Source organism: Sphaeramia orbicularis, chromosome 14 (genome assembly GCF_902148855.1).
Source record: "Sphaeramia orbicularis chromosome 14, fSphaOr1.1, whole genome shotgun sequence".
NCBI lineage: Eukaryota > Metazoa > Chordata > Actinopteri > Kurtiformes > Apogonidae > Sphaeramia > Sphaeramia orbicularis.
The window spans coordinates 33,164,873-33,186,789 of NC_043970.1; the positions used below are offsets into that span (position 1 = coordinate 33,164,873).

The 21,917-nt window shown below is 39.4% G+C and overlaps 1 protein-coding gene across 1 annotated transcript in view; it reads left to right on the forward strand.

Annotated features, from left to right (window-relative positions):
- Nucleotides 1–21,384, forward strand: part of ubl3a (ubiquitin-like 3a) — a 40,243-nt gene extending 18,859 nt beyond the window's left edge. Inside the window, exons 2-5 of the mRNA XM_030154307.1 lie at nucleotides 13,506–13,614; nucleotides 15,911–15,997; nucleotides 17,555–17,632; nucleotides 19,524–21,384. Of these exons, the coding sequence (XP_030010167.1) occupies nucleotides 13,506–13,614; nucleotides 15,911–15,997; nucleotides 17,555–17,632; nucleotides 19,524–19,576 (327 nt within the window). The 3' untranslated portion in view covers nucleotides 19,577–21,384. The remainder of the gene's footprint in view (nucleotides 1–13,505; nucleotides 13,615–15,910; nucleotides 15,998–17,554; nucleotides 17,633–19,523) is intronic.
- Nucleotides 21,385–21,917: the final 533 nt, after the last annotated feature.

Here is a 21,917-nt window from a genome sequence, read left to right on the forward strand (position 1 = left end):
TGTAAGTTTATATTTCTGGCAGAAGTGACATATCAAATTAATTTTGCAGCCATATCTGTGTTGTTTTCACTGTAAAACACCTTGTTATCGTGCTGCGTATGTCATCTCATGCCCTGGGCTTCACTGGGAGAGAGGGACATAGTCTAGACGCTGACTGAGGGACGGGAAGAGAATCGATTGAAAGCATACAAGAGCAATTTCACGTCTCAGTCCACGGCTTCAAATGCAGCAACCCCACCCCCGACACACACACACACACCAGAGTAGGTGTTTCCAGCCCAAATGTTCTTGTGCTTGTGTTTAGGTACCAAAGCGATTAGTCGACAGCCAAAATCATCAGGTGGGTTTTCACATTGTTCACCTTCAGGCTTCCTCTCCGGGCCATCCCGCACTGACCTTGATTGTTCCCTCTTTGAGTCCTCTCTGTTCCCCATCGTACTGTCTCATTTCCTCCCTGGCTCCCTCAGGCTCACCTCCAGAAGTGTCAGCATTTCCCTCCGGCCTCTTATAGCATCAGACCTCGTCATCACTATCATGGCGTCTGTACAGCATCAGCATTTGGATGGTGGGATGCGTTAGCGCCAAGACTTTTTCTCCTCTTCCACTGAATGTCCCATTTTTAAAAAAATTTACTTTATTTTTTTTTTGTCTTCTTTCGTGCATCCTCTGTAAAGTTTGATATTTAGGTGGTTTTCTGTTAAACAATTCCAGATGCTTTCCACTTAATACATACTTAATACTATACTCCTCAAATTGTGGAAAATCTAAGACCTTTATCCTTTACAATGGCCAGGGCGGAGTTGACATTCCTCTACTCGATACTCTTCATCAGTTTTTGTTGCTCATGTTTAAGCCACACCTTAAATGACAGGTTTGTCTTGATGTTGATCTTCATTGTTCAGATACGCTAACAGCTCACCTCTTCGATGGCTAAGAATGGCAGCTGTTTTGTTGAAAAATGGAACTCTGGGACACCTTTTTGTGTCAATGATAGCAGGGTTGTGGCATGCGGCCTCGTACCTGTGACTACCTTATAACCACAGGTGGATATTGAGTGCTAAATTGCATGTTTCGGATTACAAACCTTCACTTAAATAGGGTCATATTAATCTCATTTTCAGAAAATAATAAGTTAATGATAAATTAGAAGAATGACTTTCTTCATTTGCAGTGCAGTGTAGTGTTTATTTAATAAACTATCTGTGAAATCAGCAAATGCAAACAGAAAAGCAACTGTACACCTACAGCAACTGCTATGTTTGTGTTCAGCAGTGAAATGAGGAATCTGTAGTGTGTGACCTCAAATGTCAGAGCTATAATAAATCACATGTTCATTTTCTGTTCATTCAAAGATCGAAATGTTCTCTGACGCTCTGAGCCAACACTGACTCCAGGTTTAAAATGAACTTATCTGAGAGTAAATCAAAGGAAAATGAACTGTTAACAAGTCCAGCTGGTCCACTGATACCAATTGAGATATTAAATCCACTTTTTATATGAATGTTCCAGTATTTGTTTCCAGATTACATCACCTGCAGTTGGTCTCTGATGTTCAGCCTGCTGAGACTTGCTCAGTTACGTATAATGAAACTAAAGGGGTTGTAGTATTGATATTCCAACCTCTCAAAAGCAATGAGAAGTTGCAACCTAGAACACACTTACACAACCAAAACCACCAATGAATAAATGCTATGTATCCACAGACTGTATCACTCACTGAATAAAGTATAGCCTAAAGCTCATTGTTTTCATCTGTAGTATGGTATCATCAAATTTTCTTTTTCAAAGTAAAACTCATACATGCTTATTTTGACATCTGGTGAAAATAACACTGGCTTATAATTTTCACATTCTGCATCAGCTGATAGTTTGCATTATTGCTCTGTTAGCTTCGCTACATAGTACAGCTTGTGTGATCAAGAGCTGTGCTAAAAATCTGTTCGGATTCGTTCAAACAATGTCAGAACTGTCACAGTTTAGTCTGAACCATGGATCAAGAAACGGTGACCTTAGCAAAGATAATAACATCACATAATTACTTTTTACCTTTATGACCTTGATAATCAAACTCTATGGTTTCAGCATAAAACTCAATTCTTTTCATTTAGAGTGCTGTCTAGTGGTGAATACAACAATGTTTCTATCTTTTATTATTTTCTCAGGCTTATTAGTGTTAGATTTCCTCACCGTTGGAGACCGGCAGAGTGACTCACTACTCCCTCTTGTGGTCGCATAAATCTGCTAGACTGTGCATATGAAATAATTCAAGCCAAGACATTGCTATCTTTAGGATAACTTCAGATCTCTTCATTCTAAACACTCTGGGGATATATATTTTTTTAAATATTAGAAATTTGAAATACTAAATAATGCATCTAGCACCTTAAAAGAAATGTCATTAGAGGGGTTATGTCCCCTCCTATCATGTCATTTTAGCATTAGTGCTTTGTCTGTGTTGGAGATTGATCTGGCACACCCCACTATTGTTCTAGAATAAGGGTGAAGGGTTATTAATTAAACTTCTTGTGTAACTTGCCATTTTTAGGGTATGCATGCAGCTCTGAGGTTGTTCATTCATGTGTTAAGAAGGACTTTCAACACAGATAGTGTGAAGGAGGAGAACCCTGCCGCTGCATGCTATCAGGGTGGAAATATTCATCCTTATTCGGGCAGAGCACTCCCATCCGAATCCTGCTAGCAAAAGTGTACAAATTTGCTGATGTGTTGCCTGCTTGCTTTTCTCTTCTCACCTTGCTCATGATGACTTTGCTTGGTATGTGAGAAGGAAGTAGCATCAGAATGGGGGCAGCTGCACTGGTGGCGGTTGATAAACATCCTCTTCTTTTAACATTTAGCTGAGTTGTAACCTTACCAACTTTTCCTGGGCCTGGCTAGCGGTGCAGTTCGTCAGCTCCTGCATCACGTCTGCCAGCTCCATCACACGTTCCACACTCTGTGCTGTCACGCAGTAATGTCAAATAAAGATGGCTTTGATCTGGCTGCCTCCACACACTGTCCCATCAGGGCGTGGGGTTGCCAGTACAGTAGGTTACTTCAGGTTTGGCATGATTCGCATTTGGCATGTTAATTCGTTTGGCCCTGGGGTGCTGAACAGCCATTTTGAAGTATGAAGAGAGACAGATAGGAGGGAGAGGCAGCCATATGAGGAGTAAACCTGCTTCTTATGACAGCTCTGATCGTGGAGAGGAAGAGATAGCATGTGATCAAAGCACCTAGTTGGCATCTGTCATAAGAGTGGAATACAGGCATGTGTGTGTGTGTGTGAGTAAAGTGACAGCATGAAAGAACTCTACCTGTTTCTGCAGAGACGAGAGGAGCAGCTGATGGATTAAAGGGTTATCTGCACGTAAACGGGGGAGAGAGGGAATGATGAAGAGGGTGGAAGGAGAGCAGGGAGCTGTCAGCTACAGCAGCGACTGGAAGCGCAGTGAACAGCTGATCGTACTCGCCACAGAAAGGAGAGGGAGCTGAAAGAGGAGCCGAGTGGGTTCTGGCTGTGATGAGGACGTCAGAGTATCAAAGGATAGGGTTTTTTTGAATGACGCTACAAAAGAGGCAAAGGCTGGGAGAGCGATATGAGGTTTGATGGTGCAATAAAGTAATGAGACATATGATGGAGAGCAGGGGAGGACAAGGACTTAGGTATGTTATTGGTCTTGTTCTGCATCCAGAAGTGAAAAAACTAATTCCGAGGAACAAAAGTTGAGGAAACTGAATGCATTTTCCAGTCCAGTTGAGTCAGATTCCTGTTTGATATGTTTGGGTGTAGATGAGAACATACTAGTCAGTCATAGTCAGGTGTATGACTTGGAAAATTCAGTCCAGAGCTTTATTAGCGTGAACTGGACTGATTCGCTTGTGGTGGATCTGAGCTGAACAATTAATCCAAACATTGTGGAAATCACAATGAAAGGTATATATGATAAAGATCAACTGAGACATTGTGGTGCTGTTGAGTTTTAGATTAAGTCATATTCTCCAAAGCACAAGGAGAATTCTGATTATTTTTGTATTATGTAATACAATTGTGGTGAGATTTACTCAGTTTATTAGTTTTACATATTACATATTCTGAGCGATTATGGCTCCTGTAGTCAGACATTTTTAGAAAACAGTTGCTGATCTCAGAATAGTAACTTCTTGATATTTTAGCCAATGTGGGCAGATAGGACCTTCCCCAGGAACCTATGTTTATGTTCTCACTCCCACCACAAAACCGTCTACCCCCTGACTTAAGGGAACATGTTCGTGTGGTTTTAGCGATGCAGTTTGGTTTTCATATATGGAAAGCTGAAGAACTGGTCCGCTGATTTAGACGAGAGCAAACGAACTATAGGTCTGAAGCACTCTATAGGGTAAAGAAATGTTTAATACTATGCATATTTAAGGCTCAGTTACAGCTGAAGGATCTATTTTCTTTCTGCGGTTTAAAAAGAAAGTCATGTTGTGATGGTCAGGGAGAGAAACTTTCATCTGTGGGTGCTATTAAAACTGTAATGCAGCCATTAGCTGACTACTGCCACAGGAAGTTACAGCATATCTCAGAAAGTGCTTCTGTATCTGATAAAAGTCTGTGGTGTCGGCTCTTATATGCTCTCTTTAAAGATTAATGATCTAAATTGGAGTCTGACAGGAAGGTGGGCTGTGACCTGAGGGATATTTATGTTAAGACATTGACCAGTCACTTGCTGTGTGAGGAACCAGAGTGGATAACTTTACCTGGACTTGAACCCAGACCCGTTGGGTGCAGGTGTGGATTCACAGGTCACACATATTTCAAGTGTATGTGTCACTGTTTGGCTGTTCAGTCTAAATTACAGTCACCAACCAACAAATTGAAGAACATTCAATCCCAGCACAGGCCATCTTGTCTTATATTATTACAGCATTATGGCATTGTATCCCCTCATCTCCTTCAATCACAGAACAATTATGCATTCTAGATTAACTGTTGCTGTCTTTCTTTTTTAATGATAATTGAGCTCGGCTTAAATGGTGTAGCTTCGATCAGACACATAAAAAAAAAACCACCCAGTTTGGTGTTTATCTTTTGAGCAACTTCATTACTTGGGTGCTTAATTAAATATCGCTTTTTGCATTTCACCTAATTTAATGCAAAATTTCTAACTGTAATGCTGAAACAAATCCTTGAATCATTAAAAAAAAGTGCCTGTTGTTCATATATCTATGCTGAGTGATCATTTCTGTTCCAAAGGAGCAGTGCAGCTGTTATCTGGGAAGGACGTCTGTGAAAATGTTGTCATTTTTTAATTCGCAAAAGCATTTAGTGGGAGTAAACACTGTTCCCAATGTTTACTCCTATTCATTCACCAAAGAATGCGCACACTTTTTTTTTTTTGTTGGTTTTTTTTTGTATTGAATCTTTCCATGGACTATCACATACATAAAGGATGTAGGTTGAGACATCCTGGTGGTTTTAAATCGTGTTTTCCTGTGTACTTGTGGTTGTATTGTTTTCTGCTTGTCGTTAGTGGAAAGTACATCTAGTTTAAACATGATCTTTCTTCCATTTGATGACTTGCTTGACTCGCTCGGCTATCTTTTGGAATGCTGGAGATCCGCAGATTAATGAGGTTTGAGGTATTCTTGTTTGATCAACTAGGTACTGCATTGTGTCCTCTTCTATGGCTGACAGCTTGTGATAAACAGATTATATTTGCATGTATATGGGCATTTAAAGGATCCTTAATGGTGCCGTAAAGTCTAGAATTTCTTTTAGCCTGTGCACACTGATAAGGTTTGTAATAGGGATTGAAAAGTCAGCTTTGATCTAAGCTTAAGAGCCTGTTAAAGTGCAGAATGCTGTTAGTTTACGCAGAGCTGAAAATACTAAAGATAAGAACGAATCTATTGCAACTTAGCATCCGTACAGCAAATGGCATAACAGTGGAAAAGCTTTTATACAGTGAGAATCACTTTGTGCAGTGGGTACATGTGCCTAGAACAGAAAAAGCAGGAGAATAGTCGACTAACTAGCTCCTTGCTTTTCACAAGTGTTGGCATGGCAACCAGCAGAGCATGACTGTAGGCATAATCAGCGGCGTTGGAATGAATTTTGACAAGTCAGATTGTTTGGCTGGAGCTTTGTTGTGTAACAGCAAAAAAGACAAGATCAGATTCAGGCACCCATTGTTCCATCTCAGACTGACCTTTTCTGTCAGCATGTCTGACTCAGGCTGTACACAAACCTTTATTTTTCTCTTTATCCTGTCCTTCCCGATTCTGTCTTTGACCTATTGTACAGTTTTCAGTACTGTGCCGTATACTCATCTGATGTTTGAATACTGTATGCATCGTGCATCACAAGGCTCTGATAAAGTAGGTCAAAAACAATCTATGACGCAGAGGCCTTTAAAGATAATACTGTATAAAGGTGGTTAGGTTAATAATAAGCAAACTGCAGGTAGGTCAAGGTCCTGCTGTTTATTTCTAGATGTGTGCTGCATTGGAAAGCTCTGTTACATCCCTCAGCAGACCAGAGTGATGCAAATGTTTATACTCTCCACGCATATGGTTATGTGTCTTCACATTAGAGCTACTGTACTTCCAAGCTTTATTTAGTAACTTAGTTTTTGTAGCACGTTTTTACATAACCAAAACAGAGAAAACAGTGAAGAAATCATAAGCCCTGAAGATGAAAATAAACACAGAGAAAACACATCCTTAAAGCTATAAAAACAAACCTACACAAACTGAAATGGTGAATAAATAGTGAGTAAAAAATAAGATGGTGAAAGCTACTCTGATGGAATGAATTCCTTTATGAGCTGTTGACTTGGAAATTAGTCACATCACAATTTTGATCTGTTTGTGTAATTTTTTGTCAAGAGTTTTGTGAATCCAGCTTCTTATGTTTGTTTATTTTCTGTTTCTTTTCCTCCTCTCTGACAGTAAACTGAATATCTTTGGCCTTGGACATCATAGAGGGCTTTGGGAAATAGCCTATTATTCGATATCTGTCACCATTTTCTGACATTTTATGGACCAAACAACTAATCAGTTCAGTAAGAAAATAATAGTTTGTTTTGGTCCTAAAAAAATCACATTGTGTCAGACATTGAGAGTAGGTTTTTATTTTACTTTTCACCTCTGATTCAGTACAATGTGGAATAATTTATTCCATATTTGCTCATTTACTTGGAGTATGGATGGTGTTAAAATATGTCAGTTAATCGAAACACACCAGAGATATCAGACTTTATTTCAGTTTTAGGTCCTGCTTGTGAAAAGAAACACATTTCTGGAGTGAAGCTGATGGTTTCAGGGAGCTGCAGAATCAGGGTGTTTTTTAGGACCATCTCACTCCCTTTGTGGTCTTAAATGACGCAGCAGAATTTTCACCTTTTCCAAGGGCTTCTATTTTGCCCTCTGCTTTTCTTGTGATGTACTCCTGCTCTTTTCCAGGAGAAAATAGCCAGCTGGTATCCTCAGCTGTTACATTTTTTTGTCCAACAAATGAGCTGTTGGGTGTTAAAATAAACATTTAGAAGGTGGCCACCAGTTGAAGAAGGAACAATAAAAGTGACAACAAACTGCGTCACTGAATTATAGATGCAAAATGTCCTCATTAGATTCCATTGAACATTAGAGCCTTATGCACTACCCCCAACTCTGTTAGACACACACACTCACAGACACTGAGATTACAAATCCTCGCCTTCGGCTTTGTTTCTTGTATCACACTATCATCAGTCAGCTGCTGTTATGTAACCACTCTGTCTGTGTTTGTGTGTGCACACAAAGAAATGAACTCACACAAACCAAGAAACTCTCAATTTATAATATTGTATTAATAGCGTGAACTCAAAATGAGGCTATTTGGAGTAGATTTTCCTCTGAGCTTGCATGTAGTTGTAAATTTTGTGGAAGTCAAGCTGCAGCTTTTAATGCTGATACAGGCATTCAGCCTGTAGTTCCATCACATAATAAAAGCCTCTTTCAGTGTGTTTTTAATTAAAGAAAACAATGGTTCCTTGACAGAATTAGGGTGCAAATATGGGCTGATAATTGCAGCAAGTCTTTATGTAAATCACATTTCGCAGGCTTTGCTGAGATCTTATAAAAAGCTCTTTTATTTACTCAGATTTGACTAATTAAAAAAAAGTCTGTCTTTCTGGGAGATATTTTCTTTTCTTTCTTTTGCAGTTTGTTCACCATTTGTCCAACAAGCCACAACTCACCCTGGTACTTTGTAGTTGTTTACGTTCATTTTAATGTATCGACAGCCTGAAGGCACAGACCCAAAAGGAAAGCACGGAGTAATTATCGATAAATTATATTCTTTTAAAACTGCGCCGCTGCATTCTTTGAGTTTACAGTTGAATTCTGGCGGAATTGCCTCCAGATTTAATGGGCTAAGTTAAAGCATGCAGACGGACGGATCCATCTGGCTTGTTTTCAGCAGACCGCAGTTTTTGTAATCACCCACCTTCTTTCGTCTCTTAAATTCATTCATTCAGTCAGGAATCCACATTGACAGCAGCGGCTAACCTTACTGCTCAGACTGTGTATGAAACTACTCTAATATATTCCCACAGGAAGGCTTCCCACTCTGTAATTTGTTGACTGCTGCAGAAGGGCTAAAGAGCAGCAATACGCTTTAATGCACTTATAAACACAAGGTACACATAAACACATAGATGCGCACTACGCAACACAGCCTTGAGGAAGATTTGAGAATGGTACTCGGGGAGGAATAATTATAGATGGCATTGAATATCCTGCTCTCCACTGTCTGCAAACAGTGTTTAGCCAAGAGGGCCTGCTTACTTCACATGTTTACACCATAGCACTACTTGGCAGAAGGGTTGCATTACTGTAGTTTCGAGTGTGTCTAAGTGTGTCTGGTCCGCAGCGGAGGCTCTCGTCACCACTGTTAGGAATAAAAGATGCTGCATTCAGATGTTTCCCTGAGACCAAAGTACTTTTACATCCAGGCGTCGGCAAACAAAACATGCTCAGTGCGCCGCTTCTCCCGGTCCCTCCTCAAGCCCAGCAAAACTGGTGGAGCTTTTGTAGAAATGATCTCTGACATCCTGAGCTCAGAGTGGGACTAGTCGTAGGCTGTGTGTTCTGCATAAGTGACTATTCGCCCACGGGTACATGTGTGTATAAGGATGTTGATGCATGAATGCATGAAGCGCTGCTCTCACATACCTGGAGCTGTTGTATTTGTAACATAGGATAGATTGTAATTGAATATGCTTCCCTGAGCTGGATATGAAAGTTTATTACCAGCTCCTGTGTGGAGGCGATAGCACAGTAACCCTCTGGGAGTAAGATTTGGGGGGGGGACCAAGACCTTGATTGAGTTTAAATGAGAGCAGAGGATGAACTCGATGAAAGCAAGAAAAATCAGTATTAAGAGCAAAACAAGCAAGGAAAAACCAACAATGTTCCTTTTCAAGTCAACAATATTGATTTACTGTACACGTGTAAATGTTTTTCTCTATATGTTATTTTTGCAAATGTGTACATTTCTGCACACACACACCTCCTCCTCCAGTTTTTAGGGGTTGAAGGACAGACTGTGCTATATATTGTGCAGAATGTAAAGCCCATTGAGGTGTGTTATATTGAGCTGTATAAATAAAAATTGGATTGAATAGAACAGCTGCGATGTTCCTTTGAATTGAGTTTTGAGGTGTTTACACATACAATACAGCATAATTTATGAAGTGACACATTTTTCTATCACCATATCACAACAGCAAATGGGGAAAAAAAGCCTCATCATAGCAGGGCTTCATTGTAAGTTATGCTCCTCTGCTTCACGTGTTCAGGATTTTCATTTCCATTGCAACGAAGACAGAGTTCAAGTGACCTGCGAGGATAGAGAGATAAAAGAAGGAAGGAAAGGTGGAGGTGCAAACAGAAGAAGACTGAACGATGTGTATTGTGATGATAAAGCCAGCAGGCCTGAGTTTGCTGTGTTTAACTGAAGCTAACACAGCATCTCTTGTTATTCTGGCCTTGTACATTCCTCCACTGTACACTGGGAGATGGACAGACTGGGGGAGGAGGGGATATGCAGAGGAGCATAAGACAATATGATGTGACACGGTCGAAAAGAGGGAGAAGGGGGTGCATGCTATCATGTAGGTGTTATCAGGTTAAGCCACCCACCACTGGCTGTCGTCATGGAGACACCATGGTAACTGCCAGGTGTTCAGTCAAGAAGGAGCAAGACTTTTCTTATCCTTAAGGGTCTCTCTGTGCTTTTTTCCCCCTCATTATATGTTCAGCACATTCAGGGTGTCATTCATATTCCCTGTAAGTTAGTTTTTTGGTTTTTTAGAAACTCCTACATACAAACAGTGACAGTTGATTTAAACCAACTCCTCCGATCTGGATCTCACAAGTATCATATACATGTGATCTCTGTGGATCTGTGTATGTTTGTCAGGTCAAAGCTGGGGTTAAATCATGCTTTTTTCCGATTATCGCTCTGTGTATGGACTGTTTTATATATAGAGGCTGGTGTGTATATGTCTCTGTATGGCTTTCCAATCTTTAAACCTATAAGCTGATTCGATAACGTGCTTACAGAGATCTCTGTTTCAATCCGCCGGTGTTAGCTGTGTTACATCACCGCAGCCGGCTCGGAGTGAGTGAGTGTGTGTTTACGTATAAATGTGTGTCGCTCTGCAAAGTTGGGGGTGGGTGCCGTGAAGATGTGGAGGGCTAAGGGCTAACAGACGCTCGGCACATGGGAGTGCACTAGATACAATGACGCACACGTGCTTGTGCCACACGCTCAGTGCACACACACACTCACACATACATACAGTAAGCAAAGGAAAGCACACACAGACGGACCTTTGCTCTCAGTCTTAAAGGCACAATGTACCAGTGTTAAACACACACAGTGCCAGTGTCTGTCCAGCAGTACAATGATTCATCTCCATTTGGCTTGTTTTAAAAGTACAACCAGGACAGATCAAATATACATATACTGATGCAGTAAATGTATAGAAGAGCCAATCACCCGGAACCTCACATCCTATAGATTAGACAAGAGTTTATTGATTCCACAACAGGGAAAGTTACTGGTCAAGGCAGCAACAGAATAAAGTGCAAGAAAAAAATGTGCATGCATAAAGAGAGCAAAATACAACAATATAAAAATAATAGTAGTAAGTAATGAAACTAGGCTACACACATATTTACATAGGAGTAGAATTGCAATATGTCTTATTTAATTTTATTAGTCCTGAGTTTGGTTTTGATTTAAGTTTAGAATTAGTTATTTTCACAAATATATAAGTAGGAATTTACAGATTTCAGCTTTAATTAATTTTCATGTTAGTTTTTCATGTATTACCAGGGAAATCTTCATTTACAGGAGCTGAAAAGGCATAAAGGGCTGGGTGATCTCACCATTTTGGATTGTGATTGTTCTTATTTTGCAATGTGATCTACTCTGATGCAATCATACACATGGTGTCATAAAAAATAAATAACAGCGTAGTCAACGATTTCCTACGCAGCTAACATTTGTTCTAAATGACCTGTTTATCAGTGTAATTACTGGATTTTACAGACAGTACAAACACAGGTCACTAGGCCAGTGACTTTATTTCAGTCCATTTATTGTGATACTTTAGCGTCTATCCACGCTAAACTGTTCAAATTTAGGCCACATTAACTTTCAGAATTTGTTTAATGTGTTGTTTTGCTTCTGTGGAATAAATAATGATAGAGTTACTGTGAGTCTGTGATTGTCTGGTCTGGTTTCTGTACTCTAATGTGCAGTGAGTCTGATCCACGCAGATGCTTTAGAACTACAGTGGAGTGTAAAACTGTTTTTGAATCAACTCCAATAGAACAAATGAAGTGCCCATATGTGGTAATTAATTCAACAATGCAGAATTTCAAGTCATACAATAACAAACAGCATTACACTCACGAAAGTCTCCGGAAAAATGTCTTGTACTGTAGATCGGTTGTAATTCAGCCGAGAAAATTGTGATTCAGATTATGGATCAGGATTCTACCTGAAAATATAATCATATAATCTATTGGTCAGGTCGCTCAGCCCAACAGGAAAGAATATTTGTGTTTATTAATAGTCCCATATGGTTCAAATCTATTTTTTTCTAAAACGATTAACACTGGGGAGAAAACTATTGGATTTCTTTGGTGTAAATCAGTTTGATTAGAGTTTATATTTTATTGATTGCTAATTATAACTTTGCTTTTGTATTCTTTTTTTTAAAAATTTTTTAAATGACATTACTTCCTGCTTTCTACACAGTTTTGTGTGTTATGGACAATTCATAATTTTAATCAGTTTTTTTTTTCCTGTAAATGTGAACTCAAGAACCGAGCTATTTCATAACAAGCAATTATTTTATTATATTATACATATACACTGTATACAACAGAAGTAGCAAAAAACACTTGCAGTAGTTGACTGTTTATGAAGTTCAATTATGTTGATTTTTAAATGGAATTAAACACCACAGGTAAACAAAGACTGAAGACCTGTTTCTAATATTCCATGTTCATTTACTTTATATTTTATATATTACGACAGCTAGGTGGCAATAGGTGGTTTCCGAAGGTAGCACCAATTTTGAGAGTCTCCTTTACTTTTTCCACATCAGAAAAAGTATCATAAAATAATATTAAAAAAAAATAGAAGAGAGGCAAAGACCAAAATATGACGTAAAGACAGATTTCTGAATATTTCGTTTACTCCGATCACCTTAAATAGGGGTGGACAGGACCTCCTTGTAGATGCAGTGTGGAAAAGAGTAGTTTCCTGCTAGAAGCAAAAAAGTCTCACAGTATATAAGTCATTTTTTTTGTTATGTTTGGCTGTGATCACTGACTACTGGTGGCAACATTTCAAGAGTAAACTATTTGGGGCAGGTGGCAACTCCTAACAGCTTTTATTATTCCAAACCAACTCCACTGTTCATGCTCATAAATAAAGTGTTCGCCAGAGGGTTTAAAGAGTGTGCTCATATCCAGGAAATTAGCAGTAAAAGTGCAATCCAAAATACAAATGGCAGTAAAAATGCAGTTGGCAAAAGCGGTCAGCCGTAAGAGGATAAGTGAGGGAAAACAGCGAGTTGACGAAACAGGGATATGCTCTCTAATGTGCAGTTACTTGTGACAAAAGAATACAGTATAACAGTGTCTGTTTCCGAAGCGTTACAATAAACGTGGGAAGATGAGATATGACCGAAGTGGGAAACGGGAAAAGCAGAGTTAAAAGGGATGAGAGAAAAGCAAAGAGGAAATTGGAGAGACAGATGGGAGTTGATCCTGCGGAAGGACGCTCCTCAGGGTCCTCACATCCTTCTCCTGTTTCCGATTAAATTACCCAACTTCAACTTGTGTGCTTCCTGATTCCACTGTGTTTAATGTGAAATGCGCAGCCGTTGTTTAGATGATGGTCTTTTTGATGTTTCACACAAACTCATCCTCGCCTTTTTTGTGTGTGTGTGTTACAGATAAACCTGCGGCTCATTTTAGTCAGCGGGAAGACGAAAGAATTCCTGTTCTCTCCCAATGACTCTGCAGCGGACATCGCCAAACACGTGTACGACAACTGGCCGATGGGTGAGTAACTGCACTTAGACACAAAAAGAACGAATAACAGCAGCCACGGTAGTCAGAGGTAAATTATTGTCGTATTTTTCAATGTTTATGCTTTTGCTTCAAAGTATAAATTCAGGAAAACTTGACTTAAAATGACAGAATTTTCTGCTTTTTCTATTTCTTTGTGTTCATGAGCATTTTTGTACTTTTGATTCACACGTCAAGAAATTCAAAGCCTGACTCTTTCTGTGAAGGTTCAATAAGTGGCATTTGTGAAGTTTGTGTTGAAGTCTGTTTTGTGCTCAGAGCCTTTTGTTTGTTGATGTTGGTTAACTCTACTTTGGAATGGTTAGTTGTACAGGGGAGCACAAAAAGGAATTTAAAGTACTCAAGAGTGAGAATAAATGTCACTGTTTGGATTTTTTAGGAAAATCCAACTCTCTTTTTCTACATATAATATGTATACAGACAGTTATTATGGATGTAAATGTTTGAAAAAGTCAGGGAAGATGCTCATGTTAAGGTACAATACAATCTGTTCACACACCAGAAAAGAAAAAAACAAAAAAAAAGAGCTATTAATACACGTGCATTTCTTCACCTATGTTGCCTTTACAGAAGTTAAAGCTGCATTTTTATATGAGATAATTGACACTTAAAAGGGCTTGCTTGTAGTTCATCTTTATTTTTGTTTTCAGATCTACAGATCTGTGTTTTGGGGCCTTTTGTGCCTTCGTCTGAAAGTTGTACAGAAAGAAGAGAAGGGACTGACATAAAAAATGCAAAAGCAAAGGTCACTCAGGCTGGGAATCAAACCAGCAATGTTATGGTTTGTCGCTGGCTCGAACGCAAAGCCTTCCCTGATTTTGCATGTGTAGACTGATAATACAAGCTAACATAACACACTCCACCCTTTTGAGTAAAGATAGGAAACTGTACGCCTGAGTCATGTTACTTACGTGTCTGCTTCATGTTAACGGTAAAATATAAACATTGACCATCTTTTGGTATGTGGGTTTATTAATATATATTGGAGTGTTTACTGTTTTCCCACAGTCTGCACATAGATAATACGGACACATGTTGTGGTATCTAGTTATAAATCACACTATTATACAAGCACAGCTGTACTGTCTCTGCTTTACAGTATTTGCTGAAAATTTAGCGGCTAATGTTTACATGGAAACCAAATAATCTGATTTATCTGCGCTGTAGTTTCTACAAGGTGGAGTTTCATGTTCAAACCCACTGCTAATTACTTACATGTAGGTCTGTATAACACTGTGGGAATGTGTGAGTCTTTGGTGTAGGTAATTAGAGTGCCGTCTCCTTCCAGCCTGGTTATCATTGCGTATAGGAATGTGGGATCATGTACAGCCACCTCTCTTCTGTAATACACCCACTCCCAAAGTACCGCTCCACCATCTTGATACTGCTGTACTGCTGACCTAACCCAGCACCACCTTAAAATCTGAACCGACTACAGCCTGTTCTGACGTGTTACAACTGAACATCCCATTGTAGCGGATGTAAGGAAGCCTGAAGCACTTGCAAGAGTATAAATCACCTTTTTATACTCGGGGTCATTTTTGGAGGCACCCCGTGTTCCTCACAGACAACGGATCTGAACCCTGTGAGACCCAAACCAGGCATTCAACACCAACACCCTCCGTTAACTGTAGCCAGATCACAAACATCTGGTGGCCAGACTCTGCTGCTGTGCAACTCCCCCCGCTGTTTTCCCTCTCATTTATTGCCTTAGTTTCTGTCTTCGACTCTTCCCAAGCCACACCTAGTGTTCTTCTCTGGCTTTTACTCTTTCTTACATTCTATAATGCATCCCGCAAAACCCACATATTATACATTCTGCATGAAAGGATATCAAATAAAATCCATAAAACAGCTTTAAACATCTTCTCTGTAGTTGTTAGTGATCTTAACCATGCAAGAAGTGATTTATTTTTAATTTGCTACACTGCTGGAGACCTTTAACCATGAAAGAACTGATTTATTTTAAATTTATTACAGATTGACTCTTCAATATTCAGGCAGTCTTGTTTTTTTTTCAATCAACTTAACAGACTTAACAAATACATTTTTATGTCTAATTTCCCTAAACTCTCTCAAAACATTCATAAAACACTTCAGTCCAGGCTTTCTGTAAAAGCATTGGAAATTAAGACAAAACTGTGAATGAAAAAATAGGAGAAAACAACACAGACGTATGTTGAAAAGTTGGTATATAAAGGTCTTTCTCCACTTTGTTTTTTCTCTTTAACTCTGCTTTCCATCCGTCTCCACCCTTTTTTTGTTTCAGACTGGGAGGAAGAGCAGGTCAGCAGTCCTAACATCCTGAGGCTGATCTACCAGGGCCGCTTTCTACACGGCAACGTAACACTAGGAGGTGAGAAAGCATACTAACACACACCCACTTGCACTAGAAAGTACACCCAAAAAAAAAAAAAAAAAACACCCTTCATGCTCTCATGCACATGCACACTAAAATCACAGCAGTGTGTTGCTGGAAAGTTCTTTGCTGTTCTCATCTTTTTCCTGAGCCGCAGAACAGAGGTACCTCAGTGCCCTGGACAAGCCTGCTTTGACGAAGCGAGGGAGGAGAGAGGAAATAGAGAAAAAGAGAGGAAAGAGACTGTCAGGAAAGGGGCAAGACTGGCGTTTGAGTAGACCTCAGGCAGCACAAGGAAGAGAGAGAAAGAAAGGGAGGAGGGCGGGAGGGGTGTGAAAATGAATGCCATGAGTGGAGAAGAAAAAAAAAAAGGTGTGTGTGTGGGAGGGTGGTGGTGGGGGGGGGCTTCTTTTGAGGCGGCTTGCTTCACTTCTCCCTGGCTTTTAGGCTCTTTGGTCTACTTAACCCAATTCTGATTTGACTGGTGTTTGTGTAGTAAATGGGGTTATGGTTGTTCATTACATTACTGCACTGTCTGATAATTCCCTTATCTTTGGTTAAGAATCCTCTTAAAGTCCAGCCCAAACTCAAATTGGTTATAAATGCAAACACAAACCGCATTTAGGAACCACAAGATTGATAAACCAATGCATGTAACAGTAGAAGTATGGCAACTAAAAGATTTAATGTGTCACAACTGAATGCATCTGCTGATAAGTGCAAGTTATTTTAACATTAGAAAGGACATTTTAAGTGTTTGAAGCTCGACTGACAGAAATCTCATCACAGTGGGTGGTGTTTATTTCCATGTCCAGGCACTTTGAGAAAACCATAAACTGAGCGTGTTTCCATTCACCTGTTTTAAGTCCCATTTTCAATTTGTGTAATGAGAACTGAATGTTTGCCAGAGCTGCAAAAGTCAGCGTATTAATAACAGGTAAATACAAATAAGTACAGTGGAAGCAGATTTATCTAATAATCACAGAGCATGTGAATTAATACAACATGTAAAAAACTGCAGTAAATTGAATGAAGTCTTTCGAACAGTATATGAACTAAACCAGTTACAACCAGTTTGAGGCTTTTGCATGCCAGTCCCCTAATTACCAGTTCAGGTATGTTCACTGTATCAAACATTAACTGGCAAAGGTGTGAGTTGCACATAATATCCATATAACCATGGAGAATGGATATATGTATAAATGTGTGTGTATATATTCATATACACATACACACATATATATGTATATGTATTCAAGTTTTTATTTATGTTTTTTTTTTTTTTATTTAAAGTAAATGTGATTAAAATGTGTTATCGGTGAAGACATCCTTGAAGCTGGAGTTATTATATTGATTTGAATCAACTCCGCGGCTTCTCTGCCTTTAGTTGATGTAATGGTTTCCTGTACAGTGTATTTCTTTGGTGCAGTAGCTTGGTTAATTTTCTGAAAGCTACCGAGAGTCATAAAGTACCAGTGTATGACTTTGTAAAGTCAGAAATACTGTAGCGCACTGACTCACCCTTACATCTTCTCTCAATTTCTCCCCCGCCAGCTCTCAAACTGCCCTTGGGGAAGACCACAGTGATGCATTTAGTTGCCAGAGAGACTTTGCCTGAGCCAAATTCCCAAGGTAACCAGCTCTCTGTCTCCCTTCTTTCCTTTCAGGCAGCCTTTCACACACTAAACAACTTAAAATGTTCTGCTCACAGCCATTATTTATCTTTACACATGGCTTCTGTTTTAGAAACAGTCACTGGTGCAAATACTTGGCTCCCTTAAGTGAAACCCCTGGACACAGAGCAGTTTTGGAAGAAAACGCAGCTCATATAAATCATATTCTGTGACCGTTCTCCTTTACGTGAATATGTGGCAGAAGGAGAGTGCATCTAAGCATGTGATGATTTCACCCAGATACATTTTATTTCTTTGACTTTCTCAGATTTATCAGTTCCAAAAACCAATTTAATCTGCTTTTCATTTTGGGTAGAAGTCGACTTGTTTCACGCTAATCAGAGACAGACTGAGCTACAGCTTCAAGCTGTTAACCTCTCTTTACTCCAACTAGCATTGTGACAATAACACCTTTCCAAACAAACAGAGCCATGTTTTCTTCCTCTATCACTTGTGTTTAAGCTCTAATTGCCGTTAGTGTTTTTTTTTTTTCCCTTTTATGTATCAAAAAGGGTGGAACAGTAGAAATGTTGAATGGAATTCTTGGATTTACTCTGGAGTACTGGCCTGACTCAAAACACACACTGTGGTACATGAAAATACTGTATGTATTTATTGTAAATCCTGTAAAAACACATAGAATAAGGCATACTACACAGGCTCCATCAGGGTTTTGGTCTTTCCATTTTTTTTTAAATGATAAAACAAATACTGAATATTGCAACTTAAACAGTAAAGACCAGTTGGCTCTGCACTGGTTCGGCTTGGTCAGTTGAATGGTGCGTGCTTACGTACCTAAAACTGAATTCACTTGTATTGTTATTTTCTCCTTTGGTGTGATTTGTTATTGCTGATGGGGAAAAAAAACAAACACTGAGGCTGTATGGAAATGGTACGTGTTGGTCAAAGAGCAGGGACCTCAGCTCCAATATGAACCATCATGGAAGTCTGTTAAAGTTGTAATACCGCCAACGGCCACTGGGTTTGGCTCCAGAAACCTGCTCCCTTAAACTTCTCTCAAAAAGTCACTTTTTTTTTTTTTAATTGGCGCCTCCATGATCTGGTCCATCTTTAAATTATTTCTAAAACTGATAAGTTCTCAGCTCCTATAGAAGACTTTCACATCTGCTGTGCTAGGCTTTGATTGACAGGTCTGTGTTACAGCTCACTCGCCTGCTGAGTCCGATTTTTGAAGTCTGTTTATTTAATAAAACACATTTTCCTGACAGACTGCTAGGTTTCGCCAAAACTACTGTAAAACCATGTATGCCACACAGTTATTGATTAAGTTTATAGTTGTTCAGTCAGCAAGCTAGCGTTTAGCATTAGCTCATCTTGTAGTGCCGCTCTTTTTGTCCAAATATGGTCACATCCGGCACCGAAAACCCATCATGACGACAACCAAATTGCACGTTTCTGGCTTCCAACCAGCAGATTATAAACCATTGGGTGACGTTTCAGTTCCTCTGTCCACTAATTATATTCTGCTTATGGTCTTGGTACAGTCTTAAACTAACTCTGGGGTAGTTTGTTTGAGGTGTGAATGTGATCCAGCCTGGATCAAAGACATGCATCAGGTGTAATCTGTAGGTCTGAGCTGAACGTCTCCTGTAGAAAGGTGTGTTTTATCCAGGATGTGACCGCATTTAAACAGGAGCAGCATATAGTGATGCTCCTCATTTTTTTTTTTTTTTTTTTTACTTTGAGAAGACAAACTAATGTGGACCAGAATAAAGACACTCGAAGTGTAAGATCAGCCTCAGATTAACATTTGCTTTTGTGATGCTGATAATGTGTGTGTGTGTGTGTGTGTGCGTGTGCGTGTGCGTGTGTGTGTGTGTGTGTTGCAGGTCAGAGGAACAGAGAGAAGACCGGGGAGAGTAACTGCTGTGTCATTCTGTAAATACACACCTCCGCTGTCGGCCCTCCATCCTTTTCATCCTTTCTCACCCTCAACGTCCTGGACCTGATGAGCTTGTCCTCTGTCCTGGAGCCTGTCCACGATGCGGATACACAAAAACACACACTTACATACACACACACACCCTTTTCTTCCTGTGTTTTCCCCCTCTCTGACACACTCAAACATACATAGGAAGACTGCAGGCTCATGCTGATCCAGGACCCATATTTGGGAGCTGAATATTGATTAACAATAGAGTTGATTCCTTTGTTGTACTTGATTCTGTGTCATAACTGAAAATTAGAGGAAGGAACTGGATTTGCATGTTTTATTTTTATTACTTAATGCACACCTTGTTAAGCCTTCTGCCACACACATACACACTCATGCAGTCGACACACACCTTGTCTAGCCATCCTCAGTCGGTCTGTTAACAGTCAGTTTTTAGCTGGTTGTCATAGTAATGCAGTGCCCAAGTTTGTGTGTGGCCTTGTTTTTTTTCATGCAGACCGCTGAGAATTTTAACCACTAACAACTCACACACACACACATACACACACACACACATATATATATATACACATACACACAGACACACTATATGACACCCCGTCTGCACATCCAACCATATGTGCTTGTGTGATCTCCCTCGGTGCAGCAGACGAAGCTTAGACGTGCCTGATCAGAGAACTCAAACCAGGACACATACTGTACATGGACACACAAACACAAACACACACCTACACACCTGTGTCCTTTTTACTGCCCTCCTCTGCATGTGCCCTTAAAGTGCACAATAGAGAAATTACTCCTCTTTGTCGGAAGGTGTGCTGCTGAGACAGACGCCACCTACTCTTTTCAGTCATCATACTTCAGCCAAACAAAGCCTAACAAACAAACAAATAGACAAACAGCCGTGGACGGTGGTGTCGTTTGGCTCATTTGTTTGTCCATGATATTTGTGACTGTGTTTTGACAGTCCACGCATATTACTGACCAACCAGTGTTGTGATTTAATAAAACGACGTTAGTTTCCCTCCCTCCCTGATGCTCCACTTCTCAGTTTCCTGTATCCTCTCTCCTCTCAAACAGGAGGAAAGACTGGTTTTTTTAACAGTGTTGTGAAGGATCTCAGATACTGTCCAAGCAGGGAAATTAACTTGGAATGATGATATTCCTGATTTGTCTTAATTCGCTTCTTACTCTCTCCTTAATTCTCTCTCTGCATTAATAAGTCCATTTTGCACAACAGAAGCATGTGCTCCATCAGATTATTAAAAATGTATAAAACGTTTTATTTTATATTTTTCCAATGGAAGTAATGTTCCAAACTAAGGTAACATGTGTAGAATATATTTAATATGAATCTTATATAGAAAATGATGACTCTAGATCTTGTTGATATACAGTATATTGGTGTTTAGTCTATGATTGTGTTTACGGTTAGCTTCTAGCCAGTTCACAGTCACTCGCTGACAATGTCTTGTGCTTAAGAGCAGCAAAAACCTCCCTAATCATCGACAAACTGTATTTTTGTTTTCTTTCTTTTGTGCTCTTTTAATATTGTTTTCATTTGTTTATAAATTAATGTAATCCTTCTTTGTGTTTTTTTTTTTTTTTTTGCTTTAAGAGAATCGCTTTGTAACAGCACTAGGTCTTAAAAGAATATTGTTTATATTGATCAGGGTTCAAATCTGTACAGAGATAAACATTTTCAAACCGATTGTAAATAGCACTAATGCTCCCCTTCCCCTTCCAAACTTCAAAATGGAATACATCTGTAAACTAAATAAAGGTTATTGAAGTGCGCTGGTGTTTCCTCTGACTTTCCTTTGACAGTCGCCTGAACCTGTTCTCCTGTTGACACCTGACAGTCAGCAGGACTTCCAGTAGACTGTTAAATCTGAAGGCTATTACAGCTAATGTTTAACTGTGGATTACTGCCTGAGTGTGGACGTTATTGCGCCGTTACACGCTCCTTGTGGACCTGAAAAGGTGCAGAGGTGATGCAAACTCTGCACTTTTTGGTAAAGTTTAACGTCAGAAGATATCACACTGGTCTGCAAGTACAATTTTTACCAAGATTGAGCCACTAATAAAGAAATTTTAAATCCGATATGCTGGTTGGCTGTAGTTTCCAAGATACAGTCTTGGGTCAAATTGTAAATTTATGAGAATTAATGAGAGTTAATGGGTTTTTACTCAAAAGGATTATATGTCTCAGAGCTACAAGATCTACTGCACATTAAAATACAGTCACTTTTCAGGTTCTTTCCAGCAGAAGATTGATAAATTGCTGAATAAATGTACATAAACCAACGTATATGTGTAATAACACTTT